Genomic DNA, 25,432 nt, shown 5'->3' on the forward strand with positions numbered 1-25,432 from the left:
AGTAAACTAATTTAAAAAAAACACTTTTTTGATTAAAAAAACATTACATACCAAACCTGCGAATGAAAAGGTAAAATGTGTCATTAAAAGAGTCACATGTAAGAATGCATGAAAATACATGTAGCAAAATATGTCTGTGCATTGTCTTATTGAACGTATCAAAGCAAGTGCGGACATGAAAAACCGTTGCATGTCCGCACTTGCTCGCAGTGGGACGAGACGATGGATATTCATTATTAGCAGAATCTATCAGTCTTGTGTTTTATGCTTTCATAAAACACGATAAATTGGTTTGTTTGATGTGACTTGTACTTATTTGTGATTTGAACTTTGAATATAATTATTTATTGAGGAGCAGTACTACAAAAAAGAAAATCAGAGGACACAGAATATTTATCTGAGTTTGAACAAAAATCTTGTTTCAAGTAAGTACATGCTTCATTGTTTTGTTTTGTTTTTTTTATCACAGGGGCTGTCGAAATTGTTAATGGAAGTTTTTATTTCTTCAGATAATAATATGACTGAACCAAAAAAGAAATGCAGACAGTACAGCTTGGACTATTTGTACTTATTTTGAATTTACATATTTATTTCATAAATGTCAAAAATGTAAAAAAAACTCTGCTCGTATTTTTTTGCTTTAATTTTCATTAGTGCAGGTTTTGATATTAAATGTTGCACAAGATAATGCCATATTCCGTAGTCCTTTTATCTTTTTTAGTCAGTAATTACAAGTGATTAAAATGAAAAGTTTAACATCTAGTGAAATATTTAATATCGAGTACTGTATACATGTATTAATTTGAGTAAGTAAAGTAAATGACTTGGGGGTCGACAGTTTTAAAAACTTTTGGCAAAGGGGTCTGCAGCCAAAAAAAGTTTAGGAACTCTTGATTTAGAGCAAAGAGGATGGCTACCGTCTAAAAGAACTGAGTTGGCTTTCTTTCTAACCTGTTTGCAATACATATCAGAAATAGAGGTTTGCTGTGAACCAATTAATTTTAGTGTTTTATAATGTTGTTAAGATGATTTAATGCTGAGGTTGCCAAAATAACAGATAAAAGCAAATGTAACAATGGATTCAATAAAATATTTTTAAAAAGTGTCATTATGGTTTTTTCCACTTTAAAACAGTTAAGTTTCTTAAGAAAGAAAAGTTGCGACTGTGCCTTTTTTTTTTTTTTTAAACAGATTTGTGCTTTGTTAAGGTCAAAGTTTAGTTTTTTTATCAAGGATTGTTCCCAGATTTTGTATTGGTCTACAATCTCCAATTAAAGTTAAGACAGTGGATGCTGGATAGCACATGAAATCTACAACAATATCTCAGAAATATTAATTTGTAAGTCAGAGTGATCACACAATTATACAAGCTCATTGACAGTAGGTCCATGGCTGTCATCCTTATCTTGTAGAAGACTCACAATGTCAGAGTTTCTCAGGGTTTCAGAAAATGTCAAGCCTTGAGTAAACTTCTGCAGTCATGTGTATACTGGATAAACAACAACCCACAGATTGTCCACAGATGTACTTAAGACTATCAGAGTAACAGCCATTAACACTCACTCTTTGTGCTCTGTTTATTAAAAAGTCCAGAATCCACCCCACCAAGTTAGGGAGCAAACAGAATTGATCAATCAGTTTCTCAACTGACTGGATCAATTAAAAGCTGACAAAAAGTTTTTAACAGCAAACTTGCATGGTTTTTGATCCTTCCAGGTGCTCATAAAATAACTTCAAAAGTTATGCTGTGGCGTCCTCAAAACCCCACTTTGCTCAGTATGCAAATTGGCTAGGGTCCAGAAGAGCCTCAGTTTTGTTAAGTAGTTGTTTCTTAACTTCTCAAAGGATTTCATGATAGGTTACTGACTGGTCTAAAGTCACTTAATTTTTCTGGGGTGTGCAGTTTTTGCCAATTGAGTAACAGTTTATTAACACAACAGATTGTGTATTCGTTTCAATTTACAGTGCAAGCATTTCCAGTATTGGGTGTATGTACTGCATGAAACAAGTTGCTAATTGACAATATATAGAACTAATAAGTAATATCACAAAATACATGTACAGTAAGCGTAGGCATAGGAGAAATGACAGCAATATTCCCATTTGCAAAAATAAGTGGGATCCATGCATGCAGTCTATTCTATAACACAATCAAAGTTGTGCTTTGGGGTTGACATGGGGCTCCCTTGGTAATAAATGTGTGCACTTTGTACAGTATTCATCCCCTCTCTCTTCTGAGCTGCAATAGGGCCATTGGTCAAAGCTTGTTTAGGTTGCAGGGAATCCAACTCACCCCGTATTTTTCTCTCCACCCTGGCAGCTAGACTTGGAGATGTACAGTACACATCAAGTATATAACCACATCTTTCTTCAGCTTTGGTGAACCTTTCAGCTACTTCAGAGGTCATGCTACATACAGTCCCGATGAAAAGTTTAAGACCACTTGAAAAATGTCAAAAAATCATATTTTGCATGGTTGGATCTTAACAAGGTTCCTAGTAGAGCTTCAACATGCAACAAGAAGAAATGGGAGTGAGACAAAACATTTTTCGAGCATTCAATTAAATGAAAATAACGATTAAATTGAAACAGGCTGTTTTACAGCTGATCAAAATTTTAGGACCACATGCCTTTAAAAGGCCAAATCTGTGCAAAGATGTGGATTCATTGTCATTTTCTGTCATGTAGTCACCACGTTCTGATGACAAAGGCAAAAAACTCTTCCTTTTTGAACGTGGTCGGGTTGCTGAACTGCATAAGTAGGGTCTCTCACAGTGTGCCATCGCTGCTGAGGTGGGACGCAGTAAGACAGTCATTTGAAATTTCTTAAATGATCCTGAGGGTTATGGAACAAAAAAGTCAAGTGGAAGACAAAAAAATTTCACCAGCACTGAGCCGGAGGATCCAATTGGCTGTCCGTCAAGACACTGGACGATCCTTGACCCAAATTAAGGCTGGTGCTGATAGCCCCATAACCATGGTGCTGACTGCAGCCCCATAACCATCAGACAGCATCTGAGACTGAAGGGCTTCAAAAGGTGGAAAAAACATCTTCAAAGACCTGATGGTTTCAACGTTACTTGAGCGATCCCACAGAACTGCTCATTTGGACTTTGCAAGAGAGCACCAAACATGGGGCATTCAAAGGTGGAAGAAAGTTTTATTATCTGATGAGAAAAAATTTAACCTTGATGGTCCTGATGGTTTTCAACGTTACTGGCATAACAAGCGGATCCCACCTGAGACAGTAGATGCCCTTCGTGCGGCCGTCTTCACCACTTGGAGAAATGTTCCCACTCACCTCATGGAAATGCTTGCATCAAGCATGCCGCAACGAAGTTTTGAAGTGATCAACAATAACGGTGGAGCATACTCAGTACTGAGTTCATGTTTGGAAGTTTGATTTCTGTTTTAGGGGGGTTTATGGGTTTTTTTGGAGGTGTGGTCCTAAACTTTTGATCTGCTGTAAAACAGCCTGTTTCAATTTAATCATTGTTTTCATTAAATTGCATGCTCAAAAAATGTTTTGTCTCACTCCCATTTCTTCTTGTTGCATGTTGAAGCTCTACTTGGAACCTTGTTAAGATCCAACCATGCAAAATATGATTTTCAAGTGGCCTTAAACTTTTGATCGGGACTGGATCATCCTGTTTCTTTTCCATTCTGAAAACACCTCCACTTCTTCACTCATACATGCATGCTGTGCTGACAGAATTCAACTGGCAGCTTTTCTGTGCTGAGAGGTAAAAAGACAGGATGCCTTAAAATAGCCTGCTCGCTGTAGCATTGTTATTGACAAAGTCAAGTAATAATAATAAGAATAAAAAGTGTTGGCTAATTCTCTTTTTTCTATAATGTTATCACATTTCAATCAAATCAGGCAAACAATTTTTGAGATTTTTGGAGCATTTAGTTTTTCTATTATAGGGGGATTTTTACCCTTAAATAGTAATTTATCAAAATTTCCAATTAACTTGACAACTAGTGCCCTAATGAACAATCCACCTAATTTCAGCTTTTTAACTAAATGGGAAATAGTGTTTTTGTTGATGAGTGAGTGAGTCAACTTTTCATTTTTTATTATATATATGTTTATGTGTGTGTATGGTTTTCAGATGGCAACAACAGACAAATGCAACCTAAACAAATAGACAAAATTAGAAACAAACAAATAACTGGACTACTTTTCAATAATGAACACAATGTATAAACATTCACAGTGTAGTCCTGGCTACAAAAGGTATTTGAACCCTTATATTTAGCAACAGGTAGAACCTAATGTTTAGAAATAAGCTACAGCAAATGTAGAGCTTACAGATACAAAAGGGGATTATACAAGTTGCAGAAAGGTTGGGAAGAATTTTAGACCATTCCTACTTACAGAACTTCCAATTTATTGATTTTTTTTGGGATTCCTTTCATAAACAACATTTCTTTGATCATACCACAAACTGTTGTCTGAGATCTGTACTCTAACTTCACTATTACAAAACACAAACGTTCTACTGTTTAGGGCCATTCTGTTATTGATTTACCCTTAGGTCATCATCTTATTGCATCACTCAACTTATATTCAGCTTCAGGTGGTGGATGGCTTTCTCCTGTAAACCTTTTATATAATTTTGATGCATTATTATTAGTATAGGGGCGGCACAGTGGTGCAGTGGTAGCGCTGCTGCCTCGCAGTTAGGAGACCTGGGTTCGCTTCCCGGGTCCTCCATGCATGGAGTTTGCATGTTCTCCCCATGTCTGCATGGGTTTCCAACGGGCTTTCCGGTTTCCTCCCACAGTCCAAAGACATGCAGGTTAGGTGGATTGGCGATTCTACATTGGCCCTAGTGTGTGCTTGGTGTGTGGGTGTGTCCGACGGTGGGTTGGCACCCTGCCCAGGATTGGTTCCTGCCTTGTGCCCTCGTCTGTTGGCTGGGATTGGCTCCAGCAGACCCCGTGACCCTGTGTTCAGATTCAGCAGGTTGGAAAATGGATGGATGGATTATTAGTATAATAGCAATAATGGTGTGAATATCCAAAGTGGTTTGGTTGTACTGCAGCATACACCAGGAAGAAGCTATGGAAGAGCTATGGAAGTCAGTATCTAAAACACTGAAATGACACTGTCTGAAAGCAGACAGCAAAACCATGAGCCAAGTCAAAACAAGAACTGTCCAACCTGTTAACCAAAGAATGATTTGTCACCAGTTGAATGTTAAAAATGTTTAAAGATAAGATTAAGATTTTTTAAGGTTTTAATCCATAAACTCAGGCATTATACCATTTGCTTTGTAACTTTTCAAACCAAAGCATTGCGACATTGGTCATAGTGCCTTTTGAAAGTCAGTTCCTAGCATTCCAGTAAGAAAATGCTGAAGTTACAAAATGGCGACATAAAGCATTAAAAATTAAACAGAATTATTTATATTTATCTGAAACTAAATTATTAAAACACATGAGTAGAAATATTCCTTGAAGTTAGAACTCTGAAATGATCTATATAACAGAGAAGTTATTTCACTCAAAGAAATGTGTCCCAATTCACAACACTGATCAGGGTAGGAAGACACAAAGCTGCCCAAATTGTAATGCTCCCTCCATGGAGCTTATATTTTGTAATGAATTTTTGGTTTTAGTATGTAGAACTATTGTTCTACAAATACAGCATTACTCATTTCTACCAAAAAAATTAACTGTTTTCCCATCCATTCAAAGAGTATTGTCTTGGAAGTACTGTGAAACAGCCAGATAGTCTTTTGCAAGTTTAGGATGTGTACCAGTGTTTACAGAGAATGGTGCTTTTTCTCAGTGGTGCTCTTCCATGAATACTAATCTTATTTAGTGCTTTTTTTGTATACTGGACAGATGTCTGCAGATGCTTTGCTGTTACCTTAGGGTACTTTTTCCATGTACTTCAACACTAAACATTGTGTTCTTGCAGTGTTCTTGGCAGGATACCTTGTCTTGTAGAGAGAGTGGCAATAGTAGTGAACTGCTTTTATTTGTGCACATTTTGTCTGACTGTGGACTAATGAACACCCAGACCTTCAAAAATGCTTTTGCTAGCTTTAAGTATCACCACAATTCTTCAGTCCCCTTATATGTCTGACATCCACATACTGTATTTGTCTTGAGAAAAGCCGACTCTGTCAGTAACAAAATCTGCATCTCATTTGTAAAGGGCAGGGCACCTCCAATCCACACCAGTAAACTTCTCATTCATTGGAAACCCTGATTCCAATTAGCCTTTGAAGAAGTTATCAGTACAGACATTCCTATAGTTAAGACGGTGAACATTTAAACAATCTTTTGCTAATTCACATGATGAACCACTATAGTTTGTGTATGATAACTGTGGACTGACTGTCAAATGAATGCCATGATCTAGCTGAAGATCACAACATATTGTTATAAATAATTAATGTAGAAATCCAGGTGATTCAAAGGGGATAAAATCATTTTCTTTAAACTATGATTTTCCGTTTATTAATACAATTATTTTTGACGATACATGTCTTGAAAGGAGAGGCAATTCATGACTGATAACCAGTTACATACCATACTGCAAGATGTGCACTAAATGTTTACTCTGCATATATGAAAATAGTACATAAAAATGAAGAAGAGATATCTCACTTACCTGAACTTTTTTCAAAGCTACTGGAACTCCATCTAATAAACATTTGGCTCTATAAACTTCACTAAATTGTCCTCTTCCAATCTTCTTCTCAATCTGAAAATTTGCTAAAGAGTTGTAACCCATATCTGGTCTCAAAGGTTTCTAAAAATAAGCAACAGGTATTGAATTAGAATCATTTTACACTAAAAGCAAATGTGCAGCTTTAATTTGATTAATTTGACTGATTTTTTTTACCAACACATGGTGTTTCAGAAAATAATATCCTGTAAAAATATATCAAAGTTCAGATAAAGTATGTTCTTCAGTGTTCCAAAGTATTTCTACACAATTTAAGGGGTCATATTCAGATTCTTTTTTTTTTGACACAAAAAACAATGTTAGCAGTAAGAGAAAGGTTGCAAATCAAGAATGAAACTGAACATTTTAAACCTACAGAATAAACCAGTGTTTGTCTTAATGAATACTAGTTGAGGATGATTTTGATAAAGGGCTGCCATACACAAAAAGTTCCTGAGTAAGTGCTGGTTCCATGAATAATTTTTTTTCTAATTGTAAGCAATACAATACTTTTAGTAAATTTAGTAAGCTGTTTATGATTCTTCCAGGAAACAAAACTGTTCTCCACCTATACAAAAACAAATATCACTGCAATCAGCAGCATTCTTAGCAAAGCCCTTGTTTTCTAAAGTTTACCAGTTGGCCAGCATTTCCCAAATAATAAATGCATAATACAAACAGTTTCCATCAACAATTACTAACTAAGCAATAACTGAGATAAGCCCTTTGGTTACTGACTTGTTACTAATGACCTTTAGAGTTTTCTGTGCAACCTTTAATTACATAAAATGCGGCAACAAAAACTGACATATATCACAAACCAACATGTCATAAGTGACACTAAAAACATACCTAAAGGAAAGACCATAGGGCAGGGCAATTTTATAAGAAAAACTCAACAATCCAAGCAAATACAACACCAATTATTTTGTGATAAAATTTTGAAAGTTATACGGAGAAACTAAAAAGAAGCACCTCATTGATAAATAGTTTAAATTGCCTTCTACCAATACAATCATTTAAACAACACAAAACAGGCAATCACAATTATAAACCATTGCTGGATTACTGCATTTTGAGCATCCTTGGAATTATTCAACAGCAGTAATAATAAAATACAATCTTGAAGATGAAAATGCAAGTGAACTACATTTTGAATTTACTGCTTAAAGGCTGGCTTCTTATGCAAAATATGAATTCAAGTGTTGCTTACAAATTAGTAGAAACAATGTGTAGTTAATGTAGTGAAAAGGTGGGGGTTACATGTATAGGAACTATAGATGTGGGGCCATGGATTAAGACAGGGAATTACTTTCACTCAGTGCATGGTAAGTTGACAAATGTTAGCATGAGCCTCTAAAGCAGTGTGACAACCGCATGCTGAGAGCAAAGTCTCACTAATGTGTTCTGGCATGCAGATTTGTAATCACACATTTACATATGCAATGACCTACATTTGCATGTCAGATCGCACACTGTCTTGCTTTATTAACGCTGGGCACCTCCCTGAGCTTGGCGGCCTCAGTGGCGAGAGAAGGCCAGAGGGTGGTGGTTTTTTTGGCAGCCGAGGGACGGACTGCCAGCAAGGATTAGACTGATGCGTCCTGAGCATTAGACACTTCATTAGAGGTAATCTGTTTAACAGTGGGCAGTGTATGTAAACTTCACAGCCCATTTGCGGCACCTTTTCGCCCTATGGCCTCCCTTCAAAGGGCAGCATGGCTGAGTGACAGCCTGTCTTATCCTCTTCTTTGTCCTGTCATACAATTTAGAGTGGAGAGCTGACAAGAAAAGAAGCATTGCTGCACATATCTCCACCATTAGGTCAGTCGAATAAAGAACACCATTTGTACAGATTACAGCTTGTGGAAAACACAAGGTTTGTTTTGCTTGACAAGAGGGGAAGAAAACCAAAAAAAAGATAAGGAAAATTAACTGGTGAAGCAAGTGATGCATGGAAAATTAATGCACAGTACATTTTCTTCATTTCATAAACTTAAAAGTTACTTTGAGACTAAAACATGACAGTGAAAAATAAAAAGGTTTAATTTAGAACAGATGTGCTTTGGAAAGAGTAACCACAACCAGGATGTGAGGGGAAAAAAAAAAAAAAAGGTAAGGACCTAAAAGGTACTCATGACTTGAGCAAAAAGCAAAAAAGGGTACAGAACTCCACCATGAAATATTTGAAAATATGTAATGCACATACTTGTTTAAAAAAGAATTAAGAAGATGCACACATAGCATAAAAGTTAACTAGTATGGAAATACAAAAACCTGAGCTTGGTCCAATTATTTGCATTTTTTTTTTTTTTTTTTGGGAGAAACAATCTTAACTCATTTTGCTCATTGCAGTGTCTTTCGTGGGCCAAACAAGCAAATGTTACATTAACAAAGTCTAAAAACCATTTAAGAAAACCATTAAAAAAAAAAACATCCTATTTGTCTTACATATGAAAGTGGAACATACTGTATTTTAAATCCTTGCTTTATGATAATGAGGTTACCTTGTACAGTAACACTCAGATTCGTAGTGGCTTGATCACTGCAAAACAGCATCATGTCATACAATATCAGAATACAGTTAAATTGTTTACATAGCAGAAGCATGGGAAAGGCACTATATAAATAATACGTATTATTAATATTGATTTAACTGCTGTTTAACTGATTATACAACTGGGTACCCATCATTTTAAGGGAAGTGGTCCACTGTAGTCCTTTCAGCTCATCATTTAAAAATACACAAACAAGATTCCAATCAGAGTTGGAGGTAAAGGCCGCAAAGTTTTCCAATCAGAGTTGGATGTAAATGCAGCAAAGTTAACCTTGTATTAAACAAAGCAGTTTCAAATACTGGGTGTGTGCAAAACAGTTGAAGTTAAACAAAATAAAATTTGTCCTGAATGCAAAGTTTATGTAGATTTTCTTTAAAGGTCTTTTGCCTTAGGCAAAATATTGCCCACACTGATGAACAGCAGAAAACATCCAAGATGATGGATGGAAAGAAAATTCTTGTTTACAGTATGCTATTGTAGGATAGGGCAGATATTACTGCAAACAATGCCAAATTTTACCAATGATTTATTGATCCAAACTGTCAATATTACACTGCAGAGGGCAGAGCATCTTCAAACTGTCAAGCAGATTCAGAATTTGTGGGATTTTCTTGTCAATAGAGCTCAGGATCACAAATTAAAAAAAAAGACACAAAAGAGAAATAAAACTCTATCAGTGCACCTCTAACATACTTTGTACACCATATACACATACACACAGCAAAACAAAAAAATAAATGCCTGTGTACGTGTTTCCGGTCTCTCATAATGATCTAATTGGTCTCAAAATGACAGAATGTAAGAAGCAGACTTTATGAGAACACAATAGAAAGAGGAAGCACCGGTCAACACTGACTGAGACACACAACAATACTGAAAAAACCCACAGAATGCTAAAGGTAAATATTTTGAAATGCATCCATTGACCTAGTTATGTGTTTGTTTGTGTACAGGTGCCGGTCATAAAATTAGAATATCATGACAAATGTTTATTTCTTTTAATTTTGATGATTATAACTGACAACTAATGAAAGTCCCAAATTCAGTATCTCAGAACAACAACATGATGTTGTCTACCTTAAATAAATCCAGTTCAATTACATGATATTACTGAAAGGAACACTTTTTCTATAGAACTGTTACGTGATTATTACACAGAAAAAAATTCAAATAGTTCTAGAGCAGTGTACAGCTACAGGGAGATTAAACCACACATAAAAAAAATATATCTACTCCAAACTTCACAGCTACAGTCAAGTGACAAAGTAAGTAACATGGAAATTGTTGACATTTTCAACATATTTGAGCAGACAAACATTAGATCTTCATACAAACAGTGCCTACAGATAAAGGTGATATACTTGAACAAATAAATGACAAATTGGACTGGACTGCCAATACTGATGCTCTATGTAAGAAAGGTCAAAGCAGACTATACTTTCTGAGAAGGTTGGCATCCTTCAACATCTGCAGTAAGATGCTGCAGATGTTCTACCAGACGGTTGTGGCGAGTGCCCTCTTCTACGCTGGTGGTGTGCTGGGGTGGCAGCATAAAGATGAAAGACGCCTCACGCCTGGACAAACTTGTTAAGAAGGCAGGCTCTATTGTAGGAGTAAAGTTGGACAGTTTAACATCTGTGGTAGAGCGACGGGCACTAAGCAAACTCCTGTCAATCATGAATAATCCACTGCATCCACTTAACAGTGTCATCTCCAGACAGAGGATTAGCTTCAGTGACAGACTTTTGTCATTGTCCTGCTCCACTGACAGACTGAGGAGATCGTTCCTCCCCCACACTATGCGACTCTTCAATTCCACCCGGGGGAGTAAATGCGAACATTAATTTTATTTTAATTCTTTTTATTTTTATTATTATTTAAATAACACTGAAATGGCGTATTCATTCTTCATTATCTCATAATTTAAATTAACAAAGATACTGATTCGTCATGTGGAAAAAGTAAGCACACCCTACATTTATCCCCACTTCAAATCCATAAAAAAAGAATCAGGTGTTCCAGAATATATGCCAATGATTAGAACATTGCTGGGTAAACATTACCATGAACACTACGTATGGGAACACCGTGATCTGCATGTATTTTAAACCAATTTTTGAAAGTGTAAACAAATCCAGTGTGTGTATCCTTGAGTGTGTGGGGCAATGAAGTGCAGTGTGCATATCCTGAGTGGACACCATGTTATCCACAAAGATCTTAGAACAGATGAAGGCTGATTTCTATTGACTGGGTATATATAAAGAGGTGGCCAGATTTTGCGCATCATGTCCACAGTGCCAGTTGCACCAGAGTCACCAAAGGCATAGAGTTTGTGCAGTACTCATTATTAATATACTGTATCCTTTGAATAAATGGAACGCTACATTTTTGAGCCTCTCGAACCCCCTCTCTGAGGGTATAAATATTTTAGGGTTGTGGTTGCCTATGCTAACCACTATCCCAAACCCATTCCTTTATGACTAGCTACATCCAAAAACATTGCCAAGGAATTTCTAGGGGTCTTTTCTCTATGCAGGCTCTAATTGGGTGTGAGTATGTGCAAGTGTGTTTCACTCCACGGTTAACTGGGGAACTGGCTGATAAACGAGCGAAGGCAGACAGATTAGTCATGCAGCAGACGGAGCTGCTCCTTGCACCCATATCCAATTAGGCAACAGAGGATAAAGCAGCCTGGATGGGACATAAGAATGAAAGTAAGAACAGTAACAGACGTGAGAATAGTATCATGGGGAAAGATGGTACGAGCCAGCCAGCCAGTATGGGGAATGGCAGCGTGGGCATTGGCCCCACAAAAGATCAAAGGATTTGTGCTCTAGAGACAGATCACCCCCACTGATTATTCTAGAGGAGCAGGTGCGATCAAGATCGTGTCCTACCCTAAGAGATCCTAGGTACACCAGAGGTGCAAGAAGATAGGAGGACGATCGACCCCAAGTGGTCTGGCCGATGCCACTCGAGGCTGCAAAGATGTGGATCGGGTTGGAGAGGGCTGTAGTTGCTGGTGTCTCTGTCATCTGAGTGAGCAATGGGTAAGCCAGGGAGATGAAATAACTGGGATTGTCAGACAGAACAATGACCCGATGAGTGTAATGGTTTTATTCTTGTTTTAAACCCTGCATTTTAAACTCACGAACTGTCACGGTTTTAAGAATTATTTATTTATTGAACAGTTTTGAGCAATGCACATTTGAACACCTTTGGTTTTTGAATTGTTTTAATAAAAGCACTTTCACCTATGCATGACGTGTGTCGTCATTTGCTAGGCTCATCCCTTGGGTATATTAATGGTGGTAAGCAGGCTGAAAAGGCTCCCAGAAAGACCCATTAAGCATGGGGCTGATCTGCACCAGCACAAGGGGATGGTTTTAATTCCAACCTCCCGTTTGAAACTCATGGCCCAATGGCAAGTACAAATGACTGTAAAAGAGAGCCAGGTTTAGGGTGACAGTTACTGTAACTTTGGTGCTTTCTTTTTTCAGACCTCTCACAACTTTAAGAATTCCTATGTGAAATCAAAGTTGTTAATTTTTTATCAATCCATTATATCACAACTCATGTAGTGATCAGACTTTACTATTGCTTACTCCTGTATACTAATACAGAACTAGAAAATTAACTCAACTGATCCTACCTGTAAACAATCATGACTGAGATATCTTCTCCCATACATCAATGTACCATTCAAAAATAGGACATGTGCTTCTAGCACGTTTATTACATTTGAGCTGTTATACTGATGAACATTAGTCTGGCTTAAAAAAAAAAGCAAATTCATTATACAAATTTAGCATTTGCAGATTCATGTTCAGCGATGAAGTATGAGGTTTTGACAGTCCTGCTTACTGTATGCCTCTGAGATTATGTATTTCTTTTTTAACGCTGTATATGTCATGTTAATAAGGAGATGTGGCTTGTGCTTTAAAGCACTGAAACACTAAACAAATTTTATTTTGATATTAACAAAAGTAGTAATTAATTTAATCATTGGTACAGACAAGCCAAAGGTCAAGAGTTAACCTCTTCGTCTGAAACTTGGCTCAATTTCTATGTGCTACAACTGTTTTTGGCGCTGCCATTATGTACTTTCCTCCCACATCCCAAACACACGTAGATAATTTGACCTGATGTGATGTCACTGAATTATTCATATATGTGTAATTGTGAATGCATGCAAGGTTTCTGCCGTGCCATGAACTATATAAGGTGGTTAAAAAAATACAGATGTATGCTTGGACAGACATCTACGACATCATAGGTGTATACGGTAAGTGCATAGCTGCCTAAAAATGAGTGAACTGACAGTGCCGGGGTTAAAACAGCCTCACAGGGGTAAACATCACAAGTAAACATAAAGCTCTTTATCAACAAAATTTCGCCATCTGCATGGAAAAAATTAAACAAGACTTGCATAGATGGTCAACTCTTCATCTCACTCTAGCTGGAAGAATTAACACTGTTAAGATGAATATTCTTCCTAAGCTCCTTTTTTATTTCAAAACATCCCAATATACATTAATAAATCATTCTTTAAGCAATTAGATTCAACAATAACCTCATTTATTTGGAATTCAAAACATCCACTCATCAAAAGAGCGACCCTACAAAGACAAAAGGCAGAAGGCGTCATGGCTCTACCTAACTTCCAGTTTTATTACTGGGCAGCAAATACACAGGCGATAAGAACCTGGACACAAATAGAAGAACATACACAGGCTTGGACCGCAATAGAAGTAAAATCCTGCAGTACTTCTTTGTATTCCTTGCTCTGCGCTCCAATAAACACACGCTATCGGCAATACACTAATAACCCAATTGTGCTCCACTCACTTAAAATCTGGAACCAATGTAGAAAGCATTTTAAGACGGAGAAGCTTCTATCTGTGGCACCCTGCAAGAGAACCACCTCTTTCAACCTTCACAAACATATGCAGTTTTTAATATCTGGAAAAAAATTTGGAATTAACTTGCTTAGAGATCTTTATATAGACAACGTCTTTGCATCCTATGAACAATTACATTCCAAATTTAACATTCCAGCTACACATTTCTTTCACTATCTTCAAATCAGGAACTTTGTTAAACAGAACCTTCCAGATTTTCCTCATCTTGCACCCTCATCCATGCTGGAAAAATATTGCTCAATCTCAAGGAATTAGACTCCATCTCTACAATATATAAAATCATTTTACAATCCCTTCCTTTCAAAGATCCAAGAGGACACTGGGAAAAAGATCTCTCAATTAATATATCAGAAAAGGAGTGGAAAGTAGCAATGCAGAGAATTCACTCGAGCTCCATATGCAAAGCATACAATTATACAACTCAAAATTATATATCGAGCACATCTGTCTCGACTAAAACTCTCCAAAATGTTTCCAGGGCATGATCCAACCTGCGAACGTTGCAACCAAGCCCCAGCCTCACTGGGTCACATGTTCTGGGCCTGCACCAAATTAACATTATTCTGGACAAAAATTTTAATTACCTTTCAGACAGCCTTGGACTCACAATCCCTCCTAACCCATTAACAGCTATGTTTGGGGTTCTTCCAGAGGAGATTAAAGTGGAGAAGGACAAACAAATTGTGATTGCATTCACTACACTCTTGGCATGCAGACTCATTCTGATAAACTGGAAGAACCCAAACTCTCCTCTTTTAAGTCAGTGGGAAACCGATGTGTTATATTATTTGAAATTGGAAAAATCAAATACTCAGTTAGAGGATCCGTACAGACATTTTTCAAAACATGGCAGGATCTAATCAGTAATATTTTAAAATAAGTTTATAAAGCACAGAGAATTTATTAATTTAGGTATGTTTACAAGCCTTAAATTTTACGCCGTTTGGCTTGCTCTCTCTCTCAGGGGTGGGATTGATCTGTTCTTAACTCAATTCTTCTTTTTGTAAAAACTTGATTGCTTTGTATGGATTGTAATAAAATAAATAAATAAAATAAAAAATAAATAAAACAGCCTCACAAACTATGTCGTTAGATTTAATTGCAAGACATAGATCATCATTACTTTCATGGAGGTGGTTTGGCTTTTGAAAAGAATGATGTTGGTCAAAACACGGCAATCTGCAAACTATATCGGAGATCTGTTGCTGTTAGAGACAGCTCAACAACTAACTTGTTTCTCCATCTGCCAACTAACCACTACACAAAATATGAAGAATACTAAAAGCTTCAGGAGTCGGTTGTCCACGACAGGTCTAAATCACCCAAGGTACAAGCACAAAAATACACTCGGCAAACTTCCATTCTCAAAAAACTTCCATATCACAAGAAAAGCAACAGCTGGCATGACAAGGCAGAGAGAAGACTGCATGGTTTGTGTGAAATTAGACAGAGGGGCTAACATTGCCAATGCAGTACAGAGACTTCTTTGCTTTGGGCATATGCTTCATATTGCCATTGATTAGTAGTTTGGGTCCCTCTGTAAAATGCAATTCAAGTGAAACTGATCTAGTACAGAGCCCCATATGTGCCATGCAAAAAAAAAAAAAAATCAGTTACAACAATCTATTTTTATCTCTGTAAGATGCACATTCCTATTGGGTACACTTTATTTCTCAAGTTGTCTAAGTTGGGGAGCCTTGATTCCAAAGTATTTTTTTTCTTACATTATTGAAAACACACCGATCCCCGCCTCCTTACAAAGCGCCATCCAGCCTATATGGCTGCAAAAGTTAGAGTAGGTGATGAGCAACAAGGAAGGGAGAAAAAAAGAAGTCTTATCGCAGCTATTTAAAAGAAAAAAAACACAGGAATTCAGTGAAGGCGAGTCTCTGCACACTGCCATTGAAAAAGCTAGGTGGACAGTGATCTAAATCAACTTAAGTTGTGGAAGGCACAAGAAGTACACTTCCCCAAATTAGGGAAACTTGCAAAAAGTACCTGTGCATCCCTGCCTCAACCAGCCATTCTGAGAAGGCATTCAGCATTGTAGAAAATGATGTAACATATAAATGCGTTGCTCTGTAACCAGATGTTATGGACACACTTGTGTTTCTGTCACACAACTTGAAGTTTCCTCAGTAGAATTTTACAATTGTTTCACTTTTTCTGATATATGTGTGCATTGTTGGACAGAATCTGAAGGTAGTAATTTGTTTAAAAATGTTTGCTGTTTTTTTTGTATCTTTATGAAATATATGACAAAGCTTGTTACAAATGCTACAGGTTTTTTTCCTCCTGTGCAGTAAGTATTTGACAGAACTTTGGATTTTTACAATATAGTACAGTATGTTATACTTATGTTGTTTATATGCAGCAGAATTCACCTTACAGCAGAGCAGTTTATGTTTACCCAGACTGTAACGTTCAGGCCCTGTAGTTCAGTTATCATTAGTTTTTTATTCCCTTTGGACTCATTTTTGGTTTACATGAAGGGAATGTGCCTGTTTAAAATGCTCTCAGTTTTAATAGTTTTCTTGGTCTTTTGTGTAAATCCTGTAGGCCACTTTGAAAATGTTTATTCATACTTGCACTCATTGATATTTTTGTACCATTTTACTGCAGTTTTAAGTAAATAAATAAAACCTGTTTTCTTTAAGCATTATTTCCATTAATCTCATTAGTAAGCTAAAATGAATATCCCATTAACATTACCATACCAGATCAATAAGACTTTCACAAACATGTTTTAAAAGAATGCAAAATATCGTCTACTTATCATTATCGTCAAAGTCCCAGGAAATATCAACATTTTTTGCCAATATCGCACACCCAAAATACAACAACATCACTGCGCTCTAAAAGCACACACAAATACAAATTTTTTAAATAATGGAATGAAAGTGGTAATAACAACACCCTTTAGAAGTGTGTATTTTTTTTTAAATAAGCCAAATCTCACAAATCACAGTGTGAAATTCTCCTGCCTAAAATTCAAAGCATTTCACGGCGTGACTTCTGCTGTTTTTGCTTTCAACATGTCTTAATGTGGTGCTGTAGCAATACCGCTGTGAGCTATTTTTATATACGTTTTTTCTCACATATTACTGAACATTCTTAAGTAATTAGTCTTGTTGCAATGATGCATGAGTACAGTACTGATTTTCAAATGCGGTACTACAAATACTGTAATAACAAAAAAGAAACTAGTCGAGTTTTTGAAATTTTGGTATCAAAGGTAACCTTTTCAAGGCAATTCAGGAGAATTTATGTGGGTTGGGGGGTGTACAAGATGTTTCTATTCAATAACTAAGATCATTATTTCTTCAGAGGTCAGATGATTATCTAGTTTAAAAAAATAAGACAGACTTAGACAAATTTTGATTAATAAAGAACTTTCACTTTGTGTATTTGCAGAAGAGCTTTTTAGTTTGTCCTTATTTGAACATCTTTGTTCTTATCAAAGTGAAGGGCAGATTATTATCTGGTCTCATGATTCAAAAGCATACGCCAATAGTTTGGTTTAGGTTTATAGGTTTAGACACAGACCTTTTTCAGTGATAGTGAGAAAGGCTGTAGTTGGTGGTATCACAAGTTAACAGGGGTGTGCCTTACATTTGTGGGAATAATAAACAGGAAGCAATAAGCAGGCAGTCTGAAAAAGTGGTTAAGGCTTTAGACTTCGAGCCCAGAGGTTGTGGGTTCAAATCCCACTACTGACACTGTGTGAACATAAGCAAGTCACTTCACCTGCCTGTGCTAAAACTGGAAAAACAAAAGGAATTAAACAAATTTCAAATGTTATAAGCTACCTTAGATAAAGGTGTCAGCCAAGTAAACATCAAATTTAGAATCAAGCATCATGGAGGTGAAAAAGGACAAGCCACAATAACACTGAAAGAACACATATATTACACAAGACTTGAACATAGGTCAGGTGTTTGCAGAAAGCAGTTTAAAAAAAATGACATACCTTTTATTTCCATAGCAGTACCCTGCACTTCTTTGAAAAGGGGATATTATATTTGCTGACTTCTTTCTCAAGAAATAGATGCAACACAGGTAGGGATTTGTGCAGGCATTTTCAAATTTAGTACCACCAAGTGGGGTTGAAAAATTAATTAATTAAAAATCGAAATTATGATTTGAGACAATGTAATTAGCAAATTGCAAAAGCTGTGATTTGGGATATGTTTTACACCATGTCTGCCCAAGAGTTTAAACTATCACCTTGATGGTTTTACAAATTCATGCCGTTGTCCTCCTGTGATGGTCATGCTCATCAATCAGAAGAGGAATAATCAACTGCATATATGTCCGCCAACAAATTGGTGGTGTGGAAGAATGGCCTCCGCTATCTAGTTGGAGGATGCCACAGAAACTGAGCTGATAAGGTACCTGATGATTCCTACTATGAATGGACAGACAGGAAGATCCCCTGGCCTGGTGGAAGGTACACCATGTTAACTTTAAAATGCTGAGCAAACTGGATTGCAAATTCCCGTGCATACTAGCCATAAGTTCACCATCAGAGAGACTTGTTTAGTGCTGAGGGCAATGTAGTAATGTGTCAGCGTTCATATCCATAATCAGCAAAGTCTGACAAGCTGGTTTTCTTGACAAAAAAAATCTATAAAGATCACAATGATTTTATCTGTTCTACACTAAATCCTATAGTGGCCTTTGTGGAAAAAAAGTTAAATGTTGTTTATCTACAAATAAGTGTTTTATTTTAATGTACAATATGTAGATATTTTATGTAACAACTGTATTCTATTTCCATTATTAAACTCAGTAATTACTTTTTTAGATAATTATTCTATGGTTTGTTAATTTATAAACTAAGCGCTGGATATCAGTCAATAATGTTATATTGATTACAAATTGTGCAATACTTAGAAAGCTACTCTTGAGCTACAAGTCACAGCTTGTGTGATAATTGTTCTATACCCTCTGCCAATTAAAAAATGCAATAAATACGTAATTCTTGCAATGGATATAAGGCAGTTACTATCTTGATGGTATCTCATGTGGTAATGCTCCATCATGTTTTAAATCATGAATACTGAACTGAAGGTTGACTTTGAAAAATTATATCAGAAATCAAATCTCAGTATCTGTCAGAAAAATTGCAATTAGATATTTGCCAAAATGTTCAGCCCAGCCATTACATAGTCCTCCTCATCGACAGGGGATGATCAACATGTTGCTCAGCCACATTTCTGATGAACAGAATGTTTTGTGAATCATGCAATTGCTTTCTTTATTTCCCTTTGAAATTACTATGGCTGGTTTATGGAAGCAAAAGGTCTCTTTTGTACCTCCTCGATGGCATGTACTGCATCGCCTTCACTGGGAAAAGCCTGTACATGAAGTACGAATGCCAGATTTAAAAAAAGAAAACAGCAGTGGTGATTTTAATGTCTAGGGTAAGGGGCTCCAGCCTTCATTCAAATTATAAAACTGGGAAGTTATAGTTGCACATACATTTTCACACCCAAAGGATAATCTAGACCACATCAGGGCCAACAGAGCCAGCCCTCACCAAAAGATAACAAGCTTGCATCACACAGCAATAAGACAATTTCAGTAACTACAAAAAGCAGCATTTTTCTGCACATAAAGTTGCACTGAGCATATAATATAAAATGGAAAAAGACTTGAGAAGAAAAGGTTGTGGGGTGCTATACACATTTTAGTATACCAAGGTAAATTTATGAGACCAAAGTAAATTTATGAGGGAAGTTTATTACTTATTTTGGAGAATATCTAATTGAGATGTGCCACAATGACTCTTAAAAGCAGAAACACCACTGTTTCTAAGAAGGGCATGGACTACAGTAGAATGAAGGAAAGGAAATGTCTCACTTACTGTTCATTCTTCACCTCCTGGAAAGCACTGTAAAAGAATAAATTTAACAGAACTAATTTCTTACTCCATCAACTGTTTGCACTGCTCCTTATTAAACTGAAAGGACTTGTAATTGCATACTGTAACCCTGCACATAATTAATCAGTTAAACTTTGTTCTATGTAGCTAGGGTCTTTCTCAGCACATACCATAACAATGTACTTAACAAAGCACTCTCACACACGCCTCCACACTCTCACAAAAGCAATCTGCCCCCTCTAATTTAATCATAAGCCATGTGAAATATCTTATTCCTGTGAATACCTCATGATTTGTAAGAATAATAAATCATTTCACCTTTCCCTAAGTAACCATAACATAATTGTTCAGAAATACTTTTAAAATCTTTAAAGTTAGTCAGAATTATGTAAGTCAATTCTCAACAGATGCATACCGTAAAATATATTATACAAAATTATTTTTAGTGACTTTTCTTTTGCTCAAATCAGAAATGTACGTTGTCATGTAAACAGGAAAATGGAAATGAAGATTACCATCATCTCTGTGCATTTACTTAAAACTGCTAAAAAGTAAAAGTGAATCATTAACACACAGTAAATAAAATTGACAAGAGTATATTAACTGCACTACCAAAGAGGATTCCCATGCTTCAAGTTATTAAGAGTTTATCTTAAAACACAGAAAAAGACTCAAGAATGAAATATTATATTAGAAAGTGAATGGAGAAAGAACCTCTTCCAAAACATAATATGCTGTATCGGCACAAATTGCTAAACTTAAATTAGCTACTGGAAGTAGCACATGAATTTCACTTAATGGTTACTAAGGAGTTAAGATCTTTCAGTTTCAAAGCTCAGTGATGCAAAACAACAAATGCTTGAATTATGTAAAATTTATTCGAACTTATTTTTCAATGTCTTTCTCAAAACTACAGGATTTGTAGATTTGTTGTGAAGTTCACACCTAAATAATATCAATTTTGTGGGGCATGAAAAAGAAAAACATCCAAAAACATCACTTGATCAGATCAGTGAAATTGTCTCTAAATTGGAATATCAGAAGTAAATTTAAATGGATATGTAACAGAACCATGTTACTCTCCCTTTTTTCAAACAAGACTGTTCCTCAGATATATTACTAAGTTTTTTTTTATATTGGTGATTCTGTATCTAGCTTTAAGTGAGGGTTCTTGTATTCCTAAAGAAATTATATATCTGAAGTTATTTTCTTCATTACATTAATTTCTCTTTGCTGATTTTCTTTGTTGTTTTTCCTTTTCATTTTATTAATCATATAAACCACGTTGCAGGAAACAAGATACTGATCAAAAAATGATAGAATACATACAAAACACCATCTATTTTTACAGTTCACATCAACCTCAATATAGTAAATCTTCCATACCCAGTTTATAGAGAGCTATGTGATCTGAGAAACAAATATATTTTCTTTAGGGACTGTGGCTCAGTTGTAGTACTTCTACTTTTTTTAATCTTTTTGAAAATAGATGTTCTTTAAAATTAAAATGTGTATCTTCATACTATTGTTTGTCATACAATATTACAGTTTTTTTTCATTAATCCTATTAGAGTCGTCTACAATGCGATTATATGGCCAACAGTGCTCTATGCAAGCAGATATTGAACAAAACATGCCCTTATTGTCACAGTTGTTTGGGGTTTTTAATCCTGCTAATAACCCATCATATAATTTAGATTTTTTAATTCCTGTTTTTACTACAACTCTTTCCACTAAGTTATCGTGTAAATGAGTTACTCCATTCTTTGAAATTAGAAAGATGTAAAATAAAGATAACATAATGAATGCACTTAAAGTGATTATATATGAAGCACATTTTTTAACAGTGTTAGGGAGACTAGAGCCTAAGCCAGCAAGCATAAGTTGCAAGGCAGGAACAATCCCAGCACAATTCATCAACTCAAGGGCTTTTCTAAGGTAATTCTAAGGTAATCATAACAATAAAGGGAAAAATTACTTTGAAGCACTAAGACTAGGATGGAATGACGAATATGTTGTTTTAAGATCATAAAATATCTACAGTATATCTTTATCTGCATAACTAGAATACTCAGTTCTATTTTTTTGAATGACTGCAGTTTTGTGTGCTCACTTGTGATAAATAGTAAGTATTACAACAAATAAATGCATGGTGATATAAAGGAAGAACTAAAGCATACATTATGGCAGCAATCTTCTGTAAACAAAATATCATGTATTATACAATTGTACATATTTTAGTTTCAGACATTATTTTATTACTGCAACTGTAAAAAGAGAGAATATAAAAAGTAAATTCTAAATTTTGGAATTATTCATTTAATTTTTAAGAAACTAATCATAACCTCAGAAGGTAAGTTAAAACTTAAATAATTAGACAAACAAATAAATAATAAAATGTGTTAATGCTTGCCAAGTTAATTAGTAATTTCAAATGCCATTGAACATGAGCATGTTTGAGATCATACCTGTGAATGATACTGGGAAGGTGGTGAATGCTGGCCTTGCTGAGAATGCTCATCCATGATAGCAAAAACTTGGCCCTCTCAAACTCTGCTAAAATAAGAAGAATGTATTATTGATCAAAAACTACTATGATACTATGGTAGAAAATGTAAATACAGAACTACTGCACAGTGTATAAAGCTTATTTATAGCTTAATGTCATCATGGATTGTGAAGTTCATATTACTTCATAAATTATTACTAATTTATGCTTTGTTCTTTAATAATAGAATGCGTGACTAAGCAGGCTGCTGACAGGTCAGATAACAGTCACAAATATATTGTACTTCTTACTATACAATTTGAATAACTTTGTTTAAACTAGGCAGTAAATGTTTTATTTAACTTTTCTTAAATAATATTGTACATATTAATATACACCATGCTTAAGTCTAATAACAAGGCAGCAAAAACTGAAGAAAGTTTCCTGTGAATACAAAAGAATTAGCAATACTAATTTTTCTATCAATAACTAAATCCAATCCATGTATTTACTTCCAAAACCACATAATCCAGTAACTGTCTTACTGGTGGTTGGCAGATTACTTACAGACTTAAGGTAAAAATCATACATGAAGAGGTATATACAGTATTTATTATTAAAGAGAGAGTGAAGAAGTATGACAGTACCTTGAATCACAATACATATACAAAACTGATTTGGGCCTAACTTAACAACAGGTATGTACAGTAACTCAGCCTTACACTTAAACAACCTGCAGGGTTTTGGTTAATGATCCATTACCTCACAGAGCAGAAAATAATAGTAATAGCAGATAGCACAAAATTCACCACTGATGACTGTGAGACATGTACAGTCTCTTCTGAGGAAAGGCTACTCCTTCACAGCAGCTATATTTCCTGAGATGGGACGACAGGAACATGTGCTTCGGACAGTGGTAGCTGTTAATATCAGGTTATATTGCTCAGCTAACCAGTCAGGAACTGACATAGCTGCTTAACTGTGATATAGCTTATTGCCCAGATGCACACACCACTATATTCATTTGGTGACACACGTGAACAAAACCACAAAATGACTGAAAATGGTGATGAAGTAGTGCAGGACGGTATGGCCAAAATTCTATATCACAGTATTTTTCAAAATTATACCGGTTTCGCGGTGTTGGATGATATTTTTTTCCCCATGCATGAGTGGATGTTAACCACATTTCCACTGTAATTACTGGCTAAGAATAACCTATTGCACTGTCATGAGAATTGTGCATTGTACAAAAAAAAACATTTTAATGTGCACACAAGTATTAATACAGGTTTGCATGGCCCCATAAAGTGATAGTTTTCAAGGGAGGGGCACTACTGAAGAGAAGGAATCACACTGCATGACAGTTGCAGTCAAAATATAGAGCCTTTTTATTGAACAATATTTGCAAACAACTAAACTTTTGACAACATATTTTCAACCATCCAAAGAGGCATTTAGACTTAGTAAAATATCCAGAGGTGCTTGTCAAAAGTTGTATTGCACTGAACAATGTCTTGAATATGAATATGTCTTAGAAAAGGAATAAATAGTATTTTTTGTAAATCAACTACACTTTATTAATGTTAACAATCTCTGTCCACTAACATGTTAAAGTGACTTTTTAAACAACTTTACCATCATTAAACTGCATAATATTTAAACTAATAAATAATAACAGTAAAATAAATAATAGTGCAACTTCCAGTAATAATACTATTACTTCCAAGACTTCAAGCCCAGGTGCATTACACAGTATTCACCAAATAAAAATAAAATAAAATAAAACAGATGCAACTTGGTGATGACATCTTTACCAACCGAAACATCATTAAGGCAAACTGCATTAATATGGACCTTGCTTTAAGCTAAGCTATATACATAAATAATAAAACTGCAACATGCATTTATATTGCTATTTGTGGTATAGCCTTAGGGCCACAGTGAAGAAAAAAATACAGACACAGTGATGAAAAAAAACTATATATCGAGATTAAAGTCGACATTTCCACTTTATTCTCGTAGTTTATTTTGTCATTAAAGTAGAATGTCGTAAACTATCCTTCATCCTATAATCAATGTTTAGTTCACTAGATTTTCTCAAACCTCGTCATAAGTTATGTAGCACTTTAAATGCTTTGTTAAGTGTTCCCCGACCCAGTTGTTAATCATTACGCTCTTCTTAAACTGACTTCCTAGTAGAAATAGAAATGATGTAGAAGTAGAAATGTCGATTTTATTCTCGTCATATGCATCGAGATTAAAGTGGAAATGTCGAGATTAAAGTGGAAATGTCGAGAATAAAGTCAACATGTCATCACACTATTACACAGCACCCAGGTACTGTACATTACACAGTATTGAAAAAAATACGTCTTGGCTTGCAGTATTATCCAGTAGTATAGAAACTGTATTCACACATTTGAACATAATGGTCCAGATCCGACCTTTTAAATCCAACTAGGATGGAATGACTAATATGTTGTTTTAAGATCATAAAATATCTACAGTATATCTTTATCTGCATAACTAGAATACTCAGTTCTATTTTTTTGAATGACTGCAGTTTTGTGTGCTCACTTGTGATAAATAGTAAGTATTACAACAAATAAATGCATGGTGATATAAAGGAAGAACTAAAGCATACATTATGGCAGCAATCTTCTGTAAACAAAATATCATGTATTATACAATTGTACATATTTTAGTTTCAGACATTATTTTATTACTGCAACTGTAAAAAGAGAGAATATAAAAAGTAAATTCTAAATTTTGGAATTATTCATTTAATTTTTAAGAAACTAATCATAACCTCAGAAGGTAAGTTAAAACTTAAATAATTAGACAAACAAATAAATAATAAAATGTGTTAATGCTTGCCAAGTTAAT

General features: G+C 35.4%; 1 protein-coding gene across 3 annotated transcripts in view; it reads right to left on the bottom strand.

The window, feature by feature from the left end:
- Positions 1-25,432, bottom strand: part of nek7 (NIMA-related kinase 7) — a 173,342-nt gene that overhangs the window by 147,776 nt on the left and 134 nt on the right. Inside the window, exons 1-3 of one of the 3 annotated variants that reach the window (XM_039735004.1) lie at positions 22,524-22,592; positions 20,038-20,064; positions 6,632-6,772 (exon numbers count right to left, since the gene is read on the bottom strand). In XM_039735004.1, coding sequence (XP_039590938.1) covers positions 6,632-6,754 — 123 coding nt within the window. In that variant the 5' untranslated portion in view covers positions 6,755-6,772; positions 20,038-20,064; positions 22,524-22,592. Of the gene's footprint in view, positions 1-6,631; positions 6,773-20,037; positions 20,065-22,523; positions 22,615-25,432 lie in introns of those variants that run through there. The other 2 variants (XM_039735002.1, XM_039735003.1) reach the window with 2 other exon arrangements.

Source organism: Polypterus senegalus, chromosome 14 (genome assembly GCF_016835505.1).
Source record: "Polypterus senegalus isolate Bchr_013 chromosome 14, ASM1683550v1, whole genome shotgun sequence".
Classification (NCBI taxonomy): domain Eukaryota; kingdom Metazoa; phylum Chordata; class Cladistia; order Polypteriformes; family Polypteridae; genus Polypterus; species Polypterus senegalus.